At 50.6% G+C, this 19,019-nt stretch overlaps 1 protein-coding gene across 2 annotated transcripts in view; it reads right to left on the bottom strand.

The window, feature by feature from the left end:
• abtb1 (ankyrin repeat and BTB (POZ) domain containing 1) overlaps nt 1-19,019 on the bottom strand; it is an 88,359-nt gene that overhangs the window by 25,169 nt on the left and 44,171 nt on the right. For both annotated transcript variants that reach the window (XM_072473045.1, XM_072473044.1), the window contains one exon: nt 1,324-1,483. In XM_072473045.1, coding sequence (XP_072329146.1) covers nt 1,324-1,377 — 54 coding nt within the window. In that variant the 5' untranslated portion in view covers nt 1,378-1,483. The remainder of the gene's footprint in view (nt 1-1,323; nt 1,484-19,019) is intronic.

Genomic DNA, 19,019 nt, shown 5'->3' with positions numbered 1-19,019 from the left:
AATTGCAGGACAACAGCTGTTGTCGATTGCGGTTGGTGGAACCCTTCAGCTTTTAGAAATGCAGACAGGCTGGCTCTCGGGTTTCAGTTTCGTTTTTTGGGACAGAGCTGGAGAAGACTTTAAGTTCTCTCTCCCTGAAGGGGGTGGATCTCTCTCAAAACCCCGAGCTGGGGGCTATGTTTTCTCCTTAGTTGAGCTGGTAGGCATTCTCTGTGAGACTGTTTCTCCAAGTTAGGTTTCAGTTGGCTCAAGAAGCAGGAGAGTGCAAGCCCTGATCTCTCTGGTCTGATGGGTCTCTGTCTGAAGGGTCTCTGTCTGAAGGAGTTGGTTTAAAACACCCTCCCTATGCAGCCAGGTCTGTGAAAGTTTCACTTCTGATTAAAAGGCTGGGGAGCTGAATCTAATTTATCTCAACTGATGGCCTGGGTTTAAAGACCGTTCTCTCTGCAGTCAGTTCAGCCTGCAGGAAGTTCCAATCCAGCGCGACCTGCAGGAAGTGGGAGCTGCTGTTTGAAATCCGCAGGTGAAGGATTCTAATATTTCCTCGGTGAGTCTGTGGGCCAGTCTGGTGGCGGTCATTCCCCTGAAAGTGTCTCCCCAGAGAGAATTCTACAGCCTGCATGTTCTAGTTGAAGACAACCATTAGAAGATCCAAACCACCCAATGTTTTCAACACTTAGCATCCTTAGAAGATCGCTGATGACAATGACCACAACCTCAGCAGCAAAGATTCACCGCACGCCTTTTAATCTCTGTAATTTTCAATCCTTTCCCTACCCCTACCGTGTGTTTGTCTTGTGCGTGTCTGAGTGGAGGGTGGGACAAGGTTTGGGGAATAATTAGTTTAGATCATTGTTCCATTCTTACCATTATATGGTCATCTGTTTCTCGTTACAAATAAAGAGTTTTGTTAATATTTTACTCACAAATCTGGTGCCTGTAACTCATTGGAGCATTCAAAGGTCAAAGATCTCAGGAAAATACACAAATTATTGGTTACATCACTTACGTTGGGGTTCCGGACTCTGTGGGCTGGAATTGACCGCGCATTTGCCCAAGGTGTCGTAACAATATTTTGAAAAAGAAACAAAAAACTGTTGGGGAATGGGACCGAGGACTTTTAAAAGTTTGGGATGTGATCATGGCTGGCAAAGCCAGCATTTATTGCTCCTCGCCAATTGCCCTTGAGAAGGTGGCGATGAGCCACTATCTGGAAATGCTGCGGTATATCTGGTTCTTTCAGGGAGCCACCACAAGGTATGTGCTGGTCAGATAGTTGCCTCTGGTGCTGTAAAAATGCCACGGTGCTAATGTGCATCTTACCAGTGGGTGCTTGAGAGCTATCGCCTTTTTTCCCTTCCACTTCGTCTGAAACATTTCTGCGAAGTATGTCGAACGTGCGTTCAACACACAGCGATGAGCTCGGAACGTCTGCCCGTGAACCAGGAAGGCAACGTCACTATAATATCCTTGTTCCAATAATCTGCTCAAGAAAATGAAAAAGATAAGTTACAACATCTGCCAGAAACCAAATTCATCTCGGTTTTCCTTGTGCTCACCAGGTGTGAGGGATGTCGGTGTTGGTAAATAAAACTATTTTGAGAAACCTCAGTATCACTAATCGTTCCCAAATTAGTGAAGCTCAGTTAGAAAGAACATAATACTGATCTGCGCCAAATGTGTGCTTCGCTCCCAAGCACATTTCTATTGTAATACTATGGTATTTTTTCTAATGAACATTGACCCATTCTTGCACCTATCAGGGGCAATGCCTAGCATTTAAAAGGGCCGGCACAGCCACAATGGGCTGAATGGCCTCCTTCTGCCCTGGATCTATGAAAAGAGCCAACAGGGAAATTAGTCCATGAATAACCTTCAAAATACACTAACTATTAAACAGGTTGCTGCATTCAAGTATAATTGCTCATTGATAGAAAGCAGATTGATATAGCTCAATAGCTACTTCAAAAACCAAGTAAAGACTTTGGGAAGAATTTACTTAAGAGTGGCGATCACGGACACGTTGCTGCCATTTGGAGAGACTGGAGCAGATAGCATTGGTATATTTAAGAGGAGGCTTGGACTGGACACGAGTGAGAAAGGAGCAGTGGTATGGGGCAGAGTGGGAAAGGTAATTTAGAGTAGGAGGAATGTGTGGAATGTAAATAATGGCTCACACTAGTTGGATTGAATGGCCTGTTTCTGTGCGGTAGATTCAATGTCATGCCTATTGCTGCCAAATTATGGGCCATTAACTGCCCCAGGGAAAGAAACGGATAGAAACATCTCAAACTTCTAGAGGCAGGCAGCAGGAATGAGGATAACGAACAACGTGCATATTTCTGGTGCCTCGCACATCTTCAACATCGGGCAGAGTGGGAAAGGTAATTTAGAGTAGGAGGAATGTGTGGAATGTAAATAATGGCTCACACTAGTTGGATTGAATGGCCTGTTTCTGTGCGGTAGATTCAATGTCATGCCTATTGCTGCCACATTATGGGCCATTAACTGCCCCAGGGAAAGAAACGGATAGAAACATCTCAAACGTCTAAAGGCAGGCAGCAGGAAGGAGGATAACGAACAACGTGCATATTTCTGGTGCCTCGCACATCTTCAACATCCCCCCCCCACCCCAAGCACTTCACACCAAATGCGTAATTTAGGCATTTAAAAGAAACTTCCAACCATCAATCTGGGCTGAATTTAAACATGAATCTTGGAGTAAAAGGTTGGTGATTAACCCATTTTATCACCCATTCCACACTCATGGGCAGCACACATTATTAATAATAATAATAAATAATCTTTATTATTGTCACAGGAAGACTTACATTAACACTGCAATGAAGTTACTGTGAAAATTCCCTGGTCTCCACACTCCGGCGCTTGTTCGGGTACGCTGAGGGAGAATTCAGAATGTCCAATTCACCTGACAGCATGTCATTCGGGACTTGTGGGAGGAAACTGGAGCACCCGGAGGAAACCCACGAAGACACGGGGAGAACGTGCAGGCTGCGCACAGACAGTGACCCAAGCTGGAAATCGAACCCGGGTCCCTGGCGCTGTGAGGCAACAATGCTAACCACTGTCCTAGCCGCCCATAAACATGGCACTACTCATGTATAAGCCAGACTGACTGAATGGCATGTGCAGCACAAGCATGCAGAACATGGCAAGGCTGGGAAGTTGTGAGCAAGGTTAACTGACCTGGTCATCTGTCCGGCATGATTCTCTGGCCCCAACTGGTTTGTGCCAGTATTACCATTGGTTAGATCAGAGGAATTAGCAATGCTACAACTATATAACAAAATAGATTTTTGTTACTGTAATCGATCACACCCCATCATGCATCAGTTTTCTTTCTGGAGGTTGATGTATGAAAGTTGGGTTCACATTACACTGTTTATATTGCCAAAGAATTTCTTTCCACAGGCCAGAGGGGGGAGCTGAGTGTGCACGCTTACACCGTATGGAGCAATGGAAGCACAGCTAGTCCAAGGAACAAGTGGTAAATTTCAAATGGTTTGGGGAGCGAGATGGGGCTGTATACACTCAAATATATCCTGCTTCAGCTCATCAAGCACCCACAGGTTCAAAAAATTCCAAGAGCACTTTCCAAACCTGGTCCAACACCACACTGGAACTGTATTTCAATCCAGTTGTACTCGGCCGAGCGAACCGCTCTGTAGCTATGCAAAACGGGGTGAACTTAATAGCTCCAAGAGTTAGAAATGTGTGCTGCCCAATAACGCGTTTAATATTCTAAACAGCATAATTACACCCTATCAACTTTTACATTAAAATGTTTTTTTAAATTATGCACTCAACTCTAGACTTGTGGAATTTGAATCCACAACTTTCTGACTCAGAAGCAATAGCCCCAGCCACTGAGTTACAGCTGAAACTTGCGATATGAGACTACGGTGGGTATGATGTGTTCTGACTCCTATTTATAGAAAAGGTAAACATCAACGGTACGGTAGGATTGCCAATGTCGACTCATTCCTGGAATGAGTGGCTTAGCCTATGAGGGAAGGTTGAACAGGTTGGGTGTGTACGCATTGGAGTTTATAATTATAATAATCTTTATTATTGTCACAAGTAGGCTTACATTAACACTGCAATGAAGTTACTGTGAAAAGCCCCTAGTCGCCACACTCCGGCACTTGTTCGGGTACACAGAGGGTGAATTCAGAATGTCCAATTCACCTAACAGCACGTCTTTCGGGACTCGTGGGAGGAAACCGGAGCACCCGGAGGAAACCCACACAGACACGGGGAGAACGTGCAGACACCGCACAGACAGTGATCCAAGCCGGGAATCAAACCCGGGTCCCTGGCACTGTTAAGCAACAGTACTAACCACTGTGCTACCATGCACAAGCAGATCAGCCATGATAGTATTGAATGGTAGAACAGGTTTGAAGGGCTGAATGGCCTCCTACTAAGTGCTACTCTGACTGGTCATATTCATAGTTGTAAGAGTTTTACATCACAGAAAGAAGTTGGCCCATCGTGTCTGTGCAGCCATCAAGCGATTCTCAACCCATTTCCCAGCACTTGGTCCGTAGCCTTGTACGCTGCGGCATTTCAATCGCTCATCTAAATACTTCTTAAATGTTGTGAGGGTTCCTGCCGCTACCACCCTTTCAGGCAATGAGTTCCAGATTCCCATCACCCTCTGGTAGAAACATTTTTTCCTCAAATCTCCTCTAAATGTCCTGCCCATTACCTTAAATCCATGCCCCTTGGTTATTGACTGATGCACTATCAATTATGACGAGACAAGAGTAGAGTAATCGAGGCTTTATTACGCAGAGATGTGGAGCCTCCCGCAGCTGTTGCCGAAATGGCTGCAGCTCGGAGAGCCCACCCATTTATACTCCGCCTACTGGGCGGAGGCAGCAGGCAGGAATCTACCCCCGTACCTGTAGTACAGGGGCCTTACCGTAATACCCTCGTATGCAGTATATACAACAGAGGCGACTACCACATTCACACCCTGTTAAAAAAAAAGTCGAGCGTGGGTGATGGAAAACTATTTACATACAGGTTGTTTAAAATTTAAGAGGTTACAAATTTAGACGATCGGGCGCCTTGATCCGTCGTTGCGAGCGCCGCAGTTCTGGTGGTGATTCAGGCGTCGGTTCGGTCGTCGGTGACTCCGGGAGCATGTCGACCTCATCTTCATCCCCGGGTGGGACCAAGGGGAGGACGTATCGTCCTGGAGCGGTGGCTGTGGTGGGGTGCGCCGGGGCAGGGGGAGGGGGGACCCAGCTGGCGCCAGGTCCCACAGGGAGATGGTGTCTTGGCGGCCGTCAGGGTACACTACGTAGGCGTACTGGGGGTTCGCGTGGAGTAGCCATACCCTCTCAACCAACGGGTCCGCCTTGTGGAGCCGCACGTGCTTGCGGAGGAGGACGGTTCCTGGAGCTGCTAGCCATGTTGGGAGCGAAACTCCGGAGGTGGACTTCCTGGGGAAGGCAAAGAGACATTCATGGGGAGTTTTGTTAGTCACAGTGCACAGGAGTGACCGAATGGAGTGAAGGGCATCGGGGAAGACCTCCTGCCAGCGGGAGGCCAAGAGATTTCTGGACCGTAGGGCCAGCTGGACGGCCTTCCAGACCGTCCCATTCTCCCGCTCCACCTGCCCGTTTCCCCGGGGGATGTAGCTGGTCGTCCTGCTCGAGGCAATGCCCCTGTTGAGCAGGTACTGGTGCAGCTCATCACTCATAAATGAGGATCCCCGGTCGCTGTGGATGTAGGCGGGGAAACCGAACAGAGCGAAGATGGTGTTGAGGGCTTTGATGACGGTGGCAGACGTCATATCGGGGCATGGGATGGCGAAGGGGAATCTTGAATATTCATCGACCACATTAAGAAAGTACGTGTTGTGGACTTCCGGGTGCGGCGATGACCAGCTGAGTCGCACGTTTCGGCAGCTCCCTGTGAAACGGACTTTTGGGCTCTTGATAGGAGCCCCAACGGCAATTTTAACGGCTGAAAACACCGTGCGGTAAACCAGAAGGGTGTTCCCCCTGGACACGGATGGAAAAAGGAGAGGAAAGTGGCCGGATTGCAGCGGATCCTTTGGAACAACGGCAAGGAAGGCAAGCAGAAACCAAGATGGCGTCGGAAGGTGGCAGTTTCATATGGGGCCCTGAACAACAAGAGTTTTTGAAACGCTGCGTGGAGGAGATAAAAAAGGAAATGAAGAAAGAGTTGTTGGCCCCGATATTACAGGCGATTGAAGGGCTGAAAGAGGAACAAAAGACCCAGGAGCAGGAGCTTCGGGTCGTGAAGGCGAAAGCAGCAGAGAATGAAAACGACATACAGGGCCTGGTGGTGAAGTCGGAGATACAGGAGGCACACCAGAAACGATCTGTGGAGAGGTTGGAGGCACTGGAAAATAACGCAAGGAGGAACAACTTGAGGATTCTTGGCCTTCCTGAAGGTGTGGAGGGGGCGGACGTCGGGGCATATGTGAGCACGATGCTGCACTCGTTAATGGGAGTGGAGGCCCCGACGGGTCCGTTGGAGGTGGAGGGAGCATACCGAGTTATGGTGCGAGGACCGAGAGCAGGAGAAGCTCCCAGAGCCATAGTGGCGAGATTTCTCCGTTTTAAGGATAGAGAAATGGTCCTTAGATGGGCGAAGAAAACTCGGTGTAGTAAATGGGAGAACGCGGTGATCCGCGTCTATCAAGATTGGAGTGCGGAGGTGGCGAGAAGGAGGGCGAGCTTTAATCGGGCCAAAGCGGTACTTCACAAAAAAAAGATAAAGTTTGGAATGCTGCAACCGGCAAGACTGTGGGTCACATATCAAGGGAGGCACCACTACTTTGAGACGGCGGATGAAGCGTGGACTTTTATTGTAGAAGAAAAATTGGAATGATTGGACTACGAAAATGAACGTTTGGACAAAGTGGTGGGACGAGTGGGGGGGGGGGGGGGGCGAAGAGGGATTGTATGATTAATCCTGCGGTATGGTAACTTTTCTTTCTCCCACAGGTGGTGATGGGGGAGGTGGGGAGAGGAGATGGGGCGTTGGCCATGGGAGGCGGGGCCGAGGGAGAGGCGCGGGCTTGGTTCCCGCGCTATGATAATTATGGCGGGAATAGAGAAGCAGGAAGGAGGGGGCACCGCACGGGGCGAGCCGTGATCACGGGGGGAAGCCGAGGTCAGCCAGAGTTTGCTGACTTCTGGGAGCAACATGGGGGGAGTAATTACGCTAGCGGGGGGTCTAGCGGGGGGGGGGGGAGGGGGGGGGGAATTACTGGGTTGCTGCTGCTGGGGAAAGGGGGGAGTGGGTGCGGGAAAGGATGGGCGGGGGGGCACCGTCTGGGAGAAATACAGCCGCGTGGGAACTGGGCGAGAAGCTGGAAAAAGATGATGGCTAACCGGCAAGGGGGGGGGGTGGGAAGCCCCCCAACTCGGCTGATCACGTGGAACGTGAGGGGGCTTAACGGGCCGATAAAGAGGGCACGAGTACTCGCACACCTTAAGAAACTTAAAGCAGATGTGGTCATGTTACAGGAAACGCACCTGAAACTGATAGATCAGGTTAGGTTGCGCAAAGGATGGGTAGGGCAGGTGTTCCATTCGGGGCTGGATGCGAAAAACAGGGGGGTGGCTATATTAGTGGGGAAGCGGGTAATGTTCGAGGCAAAGACTATAGTGGCGGATAACGGGGGCAGATACGTGATGGTGAGTGGCAAATTACAGGGAGAGATGGTGGTGTTGGTAAACGTGTATGCCCCGAATTGGGACGATGCCAATTTTATGAGGCGAATGCTAGGACGCATCCCAGACCTAGAGACCGGAAAGCTGATAATGGGGGGAGACTTTAACACGGTGTTGGAACCAAGGCTGGATAGGTCGAAGTCCAGGACTGGTAGGAGGCCGGCAGCAGCCAAGGTGCTTAAGGATTTTATGGAGCAGATGGGAGGGGTGGACCCGTGGAGATTCAGTAGACCTAGGAGTAAGGAGTTCTCGTTTTTCTCCTATGTCCATAAAGTCTATTCACGCATAGACTTTTTTGTGTTGGGTAGGGCATTGATCCCGAGGGTGAGGGGAACGGAATATACGGCTATAGCCATTTCGGATCATGCCCCACACTGGGTAGACTTGGAGATAGGGGAGGAAACAAGAGGGCGTCCACCCTGGAGAATGGATATGGGACTAATGGCGGATGAGGGGGTGTGCTTAAGGGTGAGGGGATGCATTGAAAAGTACTTGGAACTCAATGACAATGGGGAGGTTCAGGTGGGAGTGGTCTGGGAGGCGTTGAAGGCGGTGGTTAGGGGGGAGCTGATATCAATAAGGACACATAAAGGGAAGCAGGAGAGTAAGGAACGGGAGCGGTTGTTGCAAGAACTTTTGAGGGTGGACAGACAGTATGCGGAAGCACCGGAGGAGGGACTGTATAGGGAAAGGCAAAGGCTGCATGTGGAATTTGACTTGCTGACCACAGGCACAGCAGAGGCACAATGGAGGAAGGCGCAGGGTGTACAGTATGAATATGGAGAGAAGGCGAGCAGATTGCTGGCACACCAATTGAGGAAAAGGGGAGCAGCGAGGGAAATAGGGGGGGTGAGAGACGAAGATGGAGAGACGGAGCGGGGAGCGGAGAGAGTGAATGAAGTGTTCAAGACATTTTATAAAAAATTGTATGAAGCTCAACCCCCGGATGGGAGGGAGAGAATGATGGAGCTTTTGGATCGGCTGGAAATTCCCAAGGTGGAAGAGCAGGAAAGGATGGGATTGGGAGCACAGATCACGGTAGAAGAAGTGGTGAAAGGAATTAGGAACATGCAGACGGGAAAGGCCCCGGGACCGGACGGATTCCCAGTTGAATTTTACAGAAAATATTTGGACTTGCTCGCCCCGCTACTGACGAGGACCTTCAACGAGGCAAAGGAAAGGGGACAACTGCCCCCGACTATGTCAGAAGCAACGATATCGCTTCTTTTAAAGAAGGAAAAGGATCCGCTACAATGCGGGTCCTACAGACCAATCTCCCTCCTCAATGTAGATGCCAAGGTCTTGGCCAAGGTAATGGCAATGAGAATAGAGGAATGTGTCCCGGGGGTGGTTCATGAGGACCAAACTGGGTTTGTGAAGGGGAGACAGCTGAACACGAACATACGGAGGTTGTTAGGCGTAATGATGATGGCCCCACCAGAGGGTGAAACGGAGATAGTAGTGGCGATGGATGCCGAGAAAGCATTTGATAGAGTGGAGTGGGATTATCTGTGGGAGGTGTTGAGGAGATTTGGGTTCGGAGAGGGGTATGTTAGATGGGTGCAGCTGTTGTATAGGGCCCCAGTGGCGAGTGTGGTCACGAATGGACGGGGATCGGCATATTTTCGGCTCCACAGAGGGACAAGGCAGGGATGTCCTCTGTCCCCATTACTGTTTGCACTGGCGATTGAGCCCCTGGCGATAGCGCTGAGAGGTTCCAAGGGATGGAGGGGAATACTTAGGGGAGGAGAAGAACACCGGGTATCTTTATATGCGGATGATCTGCTACTATATGTGGCGGATCCAGCGGAGGGGATGCCAGAAATAATGCGGATACTTGGGGAGTTTGGGGATTTTTCAGGGTATAAATTGAACATGGGAAAGAGTGAGCTGTTTGTGGTGCATCCAGGGGAGCAGAGTAGAGAAATAGAAGACCTACCGTTGAGGAAGGTAACAAGAGACTTTCGTTACCTGGGGATCCAGATAGCTAAGAATTGGGGCACATTGCACAGGCTAAATTTGACGCGGTTGGTGGAACAGATGGAGGAAGATTTCAAGAGATGGGACATGGTAGCATTGTCAATGGCAGGGAGGGTGCAGGCAGTTAAGATGGTGGTCCTCCCGAGATTCCTTTTTGTGTTTCAGTGTCTCCCGGTGGTGATCACGAAGGCTTTTTTCAAAAGGATAGAAAAGAGTATTATGGGTTTTGTTTGGGCCGGGAAGACTCCGAGAGTGAGGAAGGGATTCTTACAGCGTAGTAGGGATAGGGGGGGGCTGGCACTACCGAGCCTAAGTGAGTATTATTGGGCCGCTAATATTTCAATGGTGAGTAAGTGGATGGGAGAGGAGGAAGGAGCGGCGTGGAAGAGATTAGAGAGGGCGTCCTGTAGGGGGACCAGCCTGCAGGCTATGGTGACAGCCCCATTGCCGTTCTCACCAAGGAACTATACCACGAGTCCGGTGGTGGTAGCTACACTGAAGATTTGGGGACAGTGGAGACGACATAGGGGAAAGACCGGAGCACTGGGGGGGTCCCCGATAAGAAATAACCATAGGTTTGCCCCGGGGGGAATGGATGGGGGATATGGAATGTGGCAAAGAGCAGGTATAACGCAATTGAAAGATCTATTTGTGGATGGGAAGTTTGCGAGTCTGGGAGCGCTGACCGAGAAATATGGGTTGCCCCAAGGGAATGCATTCAGGTACATGCAATTGAGGGCTTTTGCGAGGCAGCAGGTGAGGGAATTCCCGCAGCTCCCGACACAAGAGGTGCAGGACAGAGTCATCTCAAAGAAATGGGTGGGGGACGGTAAGGTGTCGGATATATATAGGGAAATGAGAGACGAAGGGGAGACTATGATGGACGAACTAAAAGGGAAATGGGAAGAAGAGCTAGGGGAGGAGATTGAGGAGGGGATGTGGGCAGATGCCCTAAACAGGGTAAACTCGTCGTCCTCGTGCGCCAGGCTAAGCCTGATTCAGTTTAAGGTATTACACAGGGCACATATGACTGGAACACGGCTCAGTAAATTTTTTGGGGTGGAGGATAGGTGTGCGAGGTGCTCGAGAAGCCCAGCGAATCATACCCATATGTTTTGGTCATGTCCGGCACTACAGGGGTTTTGGATGGGGGTGACAAAGGTGCTTTCGAAAGTAGTAGGAGTCCGGGTCGAACCAAGCTGGGGGTTGGCTATATTTGGGGTTGCACAAGAGCCGGGAGTGCAGGAGGCGAAAGAGGCCGATGTTTTGGCCTTTGCGTCCCTAGTAGCCCGGCGCAGAATATTGCTAATGTGGAAAGAAGCCAAGCCCCCGGGGGTGGAGACCTGGATAAATGATATGGCGGGGTTCATAAAGTTAGAGCGGATTAAGTTCGTCCTAAGGGGGTCGGCTCAAGGGTTTACAAGGCGGTGGCAACCGTTCGTCGAATATCTTGCGGAAAGATAGATAGGGGAGAACAAAGAAGGCAGCAGCAGCAGCCCAGAACTTGGGGGGTGGGGGGTGGGGGGGGGGGGGGGGGGGGGGGGTGGCCTGAGACAAGGCAGTTGCCAATTAGGGCTAGTTTTTTTTTATTTTTGTTATTTAATATTTATTTATTTGTTGTTGTTTTCTTTTGTTCTTGTTTAAATAAAAAAGGTCATTATTATCTGTATTGTTATAATGTTGTGTAAAGGATGCACAATGTACTGTGTTGGTTGACCAAAAATTTTCAATAAAATATTATTTAAAAAAAAAAAGAAAGTACGTGTTGTGGTCGGTGGGGGGGAGGGTCCCTTTGAAGCCCACGCTGAGGCGTTCAAAGGGGCGGGAGCCCTTCACCAGGCGCACACGGTCTGGCACCGGTAGAAGTGCTGTTTACACTCTGCACAGACCTGGCAGTCTCTGGTAATCTCCCTGACTTCCTTGGTGACAGAGATCGTCATGCAGGGTCCGGAGTCGGTTCACTTGTGCGCTGGCACATGTACCTCGGAATAGGGCATCGGGGGGCTCGTTGAGCTTACCAGGGTGATACAAAATCTCGTAATTGTAGGTGGAGAGCTCGATCCTCCACCTCATTATCTTTCATTTTTGATCTTACCCCGCTGTGTGTTGTTAAACATGAAGGCAACTGACCGTTGGTCAGTGAGGAGAGTGAATCTCCTGCCAGCCAGGTAATGCCTCCAATGCCCCACAGCTTCAACGATAGCTTGGGCCTCCTTTTCGACAGAAGAGTGCCGAATTTTGGAGGCATGGAGGGTGCGGGAAAAGAATGCCGCGGGCCTGCCTGCCTGGTTGAGGGTGGCGGCCAGAGCGACGTCTGATGCATCGCTCTCGACTTGGAAGGGGAGCGTCTCGTCGACCGCGTGCATCGCGGCCTTGGCGATGTCGGCCTTGATACGGTTGAAGGCCTGGTGAGCCTCGGCCGTCAGGGGAAAAACTGTGGAGTGGATGAGTGGGCGGGCCTTGTCCGCATAGTTAGGGACCCACTGGGCGTAGTACGAGAAGAACCCCAGGCATCGTTTGAGGGCCTTGGGGCAGTGGGGAAGGGGGAGTTCCATGCGGGGGTGCATGCAAGCGGGGTCGTGCCCTAGAACTCCGTTCTAAACCACATAGCAGAGGATGGCTAATCGGTTTGTGCTGAACACGCACGTCTCCTTGTTGCAGGTTAGGTTGAGGAGTTTGGCGGTGTGGAGGAATGTGGAAAGGTTAGCGTCGTGGTGCTGCTGGTCATGGCCGCAGATGGTGACGTTATCCAGGTATGGGAAAGTGGCCCGCAGTCCGTACCGGTCAACCATTCGGTCCATCTCCGAAGACCGAGACCCTGTTAGTGACGCCGAAGGGAACCCTAAGGAAGTGGTAACAGGGGCCGTCCGCTTCAAACGCGGTGTACTGGCGGTCCGCCTTACGAATGGTGGTAGGCAGATTTCAGGTCCACTGTCGAGAAGACCCGGTACTGTGCAATCTGATTTGACCATATCAGATATGCGTGGGAGGGGGTACGCGTCGAGCTGCGTGTACCGATTGATGGTCTGACTGTAATCAACGACCATCCTGTTTTTCTCCCCAGTTTTCATCACTACCACTTGGGCTCTCCAGAGCCTGTTGCTGGCCTCGATAATACCTTCCCGCAGCAGCCGCTGGACCTCAGACCTGATGAAGTTCCTGCCCTGGGCGCTGTACCGTCTGCTCCTGGTGGCGACAAGTTTGCAATCCGGGGTGAGGTTCGCAAACAGGGAAGGTGGGTCAACGTTAAGGGTTGTGAGGCCGCATACAGTAAGGAGTGGTAGGGGCCCGCCAAATTTCAGGGTTAGGCTCTGGAGGTTGCACTGGAAGTCCAGACCGAGTCGCAAGGCAGCGCAGAGGTTGGGGAGGACAGAGAGCCGGAAGCCGCTGAACTCTACGCCCTGGATGACGAGGGTGGCGGTGCAATACCCCCGGATCGCCACGGAGTGGGATCCGGAGGCCAGGGAGATTCTCTGGTTCAAAGGGTGTACCGTGAGAACATAGAACATGGAACATTACAGCGCAGTACAGGCCCTTCAGCCCTCGATGTTGCGCCGACCTGTGAAACCACTCTAAAGCCCATCTACACTATTCTCTTATCGTCCATATGTCTATCCAATGACCGTTTGAATGCCCTTAGTGTTGGCGAGTCCACTACTGTTGCAGGCAGGGCATTCCACACCCTTACTACTCTCTGAGTAAAGAACCTACCTCTGACATCTGTCCTATATCTATCTCCCCTCAATTTAAAGCTATGTCCCCTCATGCTAGACATCACCATCTGAGGAAAAAGGGCTCTCACTGTCCACCCTATCCAATCCTCTGATCATCTTGTATGCCTCAATTAAGTCAGCTCTTAACCTTCTTCTCTCTAACGAAAACAGCCTCAAGTCCCTCAGCCCTTCTTCATAAGATCTTCCCTCCATACCAGGCAACATTCTGGTAAATCTCCTCTGTACCCCTTCCAATGCTTCCACATCCTTCCTATAATGCGGCGACCAGAATTGCACGCAATACTCCAAATGCGGCCGCACCAGAGTTTTGTACAGCTGCAACATGACCTCGTGGCTCCGAAACTCAATCCCTCGATCAATAAAAGCTAACACACCGTACGCCTTCTTAACAACCCTCTCAGGGAGCAGCGCCTTACCGTATCGGGGTGGATGTAGCTCTCAGTGCTCCCGGAGTCCAGCAGGCAGGATATCTTGTGCCCGTTGACCTTCACTGTCGTCGACGTGGTCGCGAGGTTGTGCGGTCGGGACTGGTCGATCGTGATGGAGGCCAGACGTGGCTGGTCGGCGGCGGTTGCAGGCGATGAGCGGCCCGATGAGGTGCCTGACGAGCAGGGGTCCTGAGGCGGGCAGATGGCGGCGCCCACTGGCCGCACGTGTTGGGAGGCGAGCAAGATGGCGGCGCCCACGGGCCGTGAGGGGAGCAAGATGGCGGCGCCCACGGGCCGCACGTGGTCTGAGGCGAGGAAGATGGCGGCGGCTGCGGGTCACACATGGGGGGGTGCCGGGACAATAGCGGCGACCGAGCGGGCCTGGCACACAGCAGTGAAATGTCCTTTCTTCCCGCAGGCCTTGCAGAGCGCGCTCCGTGCCGGGCAGCGCTGTCGGGGGTGTTTGGAGTGTCCGCAGAAGGAGCACTTGGGTCCCCCGGGCTTGGTTGGCTGCCGTGCGGCGCAGGCCTGGGGTTGGCTGGGGAGGTCGCTGATGGGTTCCACGGTGGGGTGTTCGCTGGCGGGGTCCACGATGCCCAGGAGGGATGGGCCGTGCGATCGGGGGCATACGCCTGTATATTGCGTGAGGCGACTGTGAGCGAGAGCGCTAGTTTCTTGGTCGCCGCAATGTCGAGGGTAGCCCCTTCTAAGAGGCGCTGGCGGATGTAGGCCGACCCTATGCCCGTAACGAACGCGTCTCTAACTAGCAGGTCAGAATGTTCAGCGGCCGAAACGGCCTGGCAATCACAGACTCTCACCACGACGTGCAGGGCACACCAGAAATCTTCCACAGACTCACTGGGGAGTTGATGCCGCGTGGACAGGAGGTGCCTGATGTAGATTTTGTTAGTCTGCTGAGTGTAGTTCTCCTTCAGTAGCGCCATGGCCTCAGCGTAGGTCAGTGCGTCCTGGATGAGGGGAAGATATCAGAGCTCAGCCGCGTGTAAAGGATCTGGAGCTTCTGTGCCTCTGAGGGTGGGTCTGTCGCAGATCCGATGTCGGCTTCAAAGCAAGCTAGCCAATATGCGAAGGCCGACTTGGCGTTGCCTGCTTGAGGGTGCAGCTGCAGGCGATCGGGTTTGATGCGGAGATCCATCGTTGTAAAATCTCTGCGTAATAAATTGATGCACTATCAATTACGACGAGACGAGAGAAGAAAGTAATCGAGGCTTTATTACGCAGAGATGTGGAGCCTCCCGCAGCTACTGCCGAAATGGCTGCAGCTTGGAGAGCCCATACATTTATACTCCGCCTACTGGGCGGAGCCAGCAGGCAGGGATCTACCTCCCGTACCTGTAGTACAGGGGCCTTACCGTAATACCCTCGTATGCAGTATATACAATACAACAGTGGTGACTACCACATTGACCTCACTGCTAAGGGGAAAAGTTTCTGCCTGTCTACCCTATCTATGTCCTTCATAATTTTGTACACCTCATTCAGGTCTCCCCATCAGCCTCCTCTATTCCAAGGAAACCAACCCAGCCTAGCCAACCTCTTCATATCTGAAACACTCTAGGCCAGGCAACATCCGAGTGTATTTCCTCTGCACCCTTTCTCGTGCAATCACGTCCTTCCTATAATGTGACGACCAGGATTGCACACAGTACTCTAGTTGTGGTCTGAGGATGTTTTGCACAACTTCATCATAACCTCTCTGCTCTTATATTCTATGCGTCAGCTAATAAAGGCAAGCATTCCATATGTGTTCTTAACCACCTTATCAATCTGTCCTCCTGCCTTCAGGGATCTTTGGACATGCACCCCAAGGTCCCTCTGGTCCCCTGTGCTTCCTAGCATTCTACCATTCATTGTGTACCCCCTTGTCTTGTTAGCTTTCCCAAAACATACTTTTCAGGGTTAAATTCCATTTGCCACTGTTCTGCCCATCTGACCAGTCGGTCTATATTTTCCTGTAATCTAAGGCTATTTACCACACCACCAATTTTTATGTCATCTGTGACCTTACTGACCATATCCTTCACATTCACATCTAGATCATTAATGTACACTGCAAACAGCAAGGAACCCAGCACCTATGCCTGCAGCACACCACTGGACACAGGTTTCCAGTCACAAAAACAATCTCTGCCTCCTGCCACTAAGTAAATTTTTGGATCCAATTTGCCAAATTGCCCTGGATCCCATTGTCTCTTACCATCTCGATCAGTCTCCCATCGGGACCTTGTCAAAAGCCTTATTGAAGTCCATGGAGACTACACCAACCTCACTGCCCTCACCTACACACCTGCTCACCTCGAAAAATGTAATCAAATGTTAGACATGGTCACCCCTGACAAAGCCATGCTGCCCATCTTCAAATAATCCTTGCCTCTCCAAGTGGAGATCAATTCTGTCCCTCAGAACTTTTCCAATAATTTCCCTTCCACTGATGTTAGACTCACCGGCCTGTAATTACCTTGTTTGACCATACTTCCCTTCTTGAATAATGGTACCACATTAGATGACCTCCAGTCCTGTGGCCAGAGAGGATTTGAAAATTAGTGCCAGAGCCCCTGTAATCTCCTCCCTTACTTCACACAAGTTTAGGATACATCTCATCTGGGCCTGGGGGTTTATCAACTTTTAAGCCCACTAAAACCTCCTCCCTCTCAATGCTAATCTGTGCAATTAAATCACAGTCCCCTCCATGCTTTCTATACCTTCATTGTCCTAAGCCATGCTGAAAACAGATGCAAAATACTTATTTAAAACCGCACCTATTTCTTTCGGCTCCATACCCAGATTGCCACTTTGGTCCCGAATGTGCCCTACTCTTTCCCTGGTTACGGGCGGGTGTCGGGAGAGTCGCAGAGCCGCCCGTCGCAGCATTCCCGATTGCGCAAATCTGCGCGCAACGCGCAGCAGCCGGCTTTTAATAACGGCTGCGAACACGTAAATAAAATGCGGCCGCGCTGCTCATGCGTGCCAGATCATCGGCGCGCATGCGCAAAACTATGCGCATGTGCGCCGATGATCGGGCACGGGCATGCGCAGTGCAGCCGCCTTTTTTTTTTTAAACGTTCGCAGCCTTTTGGTTTACAAGTTCGGGGAGGGGGGGGGGTTTATTCATTTATTTCACTCATTTAATTTTTATTTTTTTCATTTATTTTATTCATTTTATTTATTTATTTTCAACTTCGGGGGGGTTTTATTTGATAATATTTTACAGGAGAAAAATCCAGAACTTTGGACAGATGGAGACTCCATACTTTCCGACACCGGAAGGCTTCACTTTCATCCAATAGGTTCCATTGGATGAGCGTGTACAAGGGCCAAAGGGACCCAAAACCATTTCCTCCATTTTTGTCAGCAGCAAACAAGGTAAGAGTAAATGGTGGGTCGCGCAGGCCGGACGTCATGGGTCGTGAAGGTCAGCCGGGTTGGATCCCGAAGGTTGGCCGGTTGGTAAAGATGGGTCCCCGGAAAAAAGTTTGAAGAACACTGCTGTACCCTGTCCACTTTATCCAGATCCAGTCTCATCATATTAAAATTGGGCTTCACCCAATTCAGAACCTTTATTTCCAGTCTATCTTTGTCCTTTCCCAAAACAACCTTAAATCATACTGAGTTATGGTCACTATCACCAAAATGTTTTCCCATTGACACTTCTACCACTTGCCTGGCTTCATTCCCTAAAATTCATACTTACTGGAGTTCAGAAGGATGAGAAGAGATCTGATAAAGGTGTATAAAATACTAAATGGGATTGATAAAGTAAATGTAGATCAAATATTCCCCCTTGTGGGGGAATTTAGAATGAGAGTTCACAGATATAGATTGAGAGGCTGTAGATTTAAAACTGAGATGAGGAGGAACTACTTCTCGCAGGGGTTTATGAATTTGTGGAACTTGCTTCCCCATAGTGTGGGAGAATCTAGTCATTAAATAGTTTCAAGAAAGAGATAAGATATATCTGATTTTAAAAAAGGGTTAAAGGATATGGGCAACAGGTGGGGAGGTGGGTTTGAAACCAGGAGGAGGTCAGCCATGATCTGATTGAGTGGAGGAGCAGGCTCAAGGGGCTGAATTGCCGACTGCTGCTCCTAATTCCTATGTTGCTATGATTCTATGATATCGCCTCTGCTATCTTTTCCAGGAGATGTTCACAGAACTGATGTCACAGAAAGACTGGCTTTAGGAAAGAGGGCCTATCTCTCAATGGTGACCCTCTTTCCTAACAAATGGAGCCATTGGGCAGAGGGAGAAACAGAACTGCAAAATGCTGTTTGCTTGAGATTCACTGAAGGATTTTTCAATGAAATTGAGAATATTTTAAAAGAATTAATTTTGAAAAAAAGTTAGCCGATCAATGTGGGCACCATATTTTGCCTTTCAGTACTAGTTTCTGAGCCGGAGCCAAAGGGTTCAGGCACAGGCTCCAGCCTCCTCACTGGGATCAGCAGCTCCCAGCCAAGGAAGTGGACAGAGATCACTCTTGGCTACTGCCCAGGAGGAATTGAGCTGGTGCCACTAACGTGCAGTATCATGGATCCAACTTTCTTTTCTTCCCATGCCTCAGCAATCTGTCTGTGCTGACTGGACAAGGGACAGGCGCCGCTGGTTCCCTCCCAGCATCTTCAATCCTGTGCCAGAGAGGGAGCAAGCCAACTGCGCCTGCTCCTTTCCCAGGAACATAACATTGCTCTTGCTTCCTGCAAAAGTGTCGATTATTCCATCCGCTCGTACTTCACTCGTCCCAGGGGTAGCTGCTGAGCAGCCCTCTTTGCCTCTGGCCTAGCAAACCAGCAGCCAGAGACACAATGGTCGCCATTGTATTACTCAGGAGTCACTTCTGCAGCTACTCCTGCCGCAGCTCGTTCACTCTGCCAACCAAGGGATTCTCAGATGTGCAGCACAGTGGTTAGCACAATTGCTTCACAGCTCCAGGGTCCCAGGTTCGATTCCCGGCTTGGGTCACTGTCTGTGCGGAGTCTGCACATCCTCCCCGTGTGTGCGTGGGTTTCCTCCGGGTGCTCCGGTTTCCTCCCACAGTCCAAACATGTGCAGGTTAGGTGGATTGGCCAAGCTAAATTGCCCTTAGTGTTGGGTGGGGTTACTGGGTTATGGGGATA

Source organism: Scyliorhinus torazame, chromosome 13 (assembly GCF_047496885.1).
Source record: "Scyliorhinus torazame isolate Kashiwa2021f chromosome 13, sScyTor2.1, whole genome shotgun sequence".
Taxonomy (NCBI): Eukaryota; Metazoa; Chordata; class Chondrichthyes; order Carcharhiniformes; family Scyliorhinidae; genus Scyliorhinus; species Scyliorhinus torazame.
This window is presented reverse-complemented; position numbering and strand designations above follow the sequence as displayed.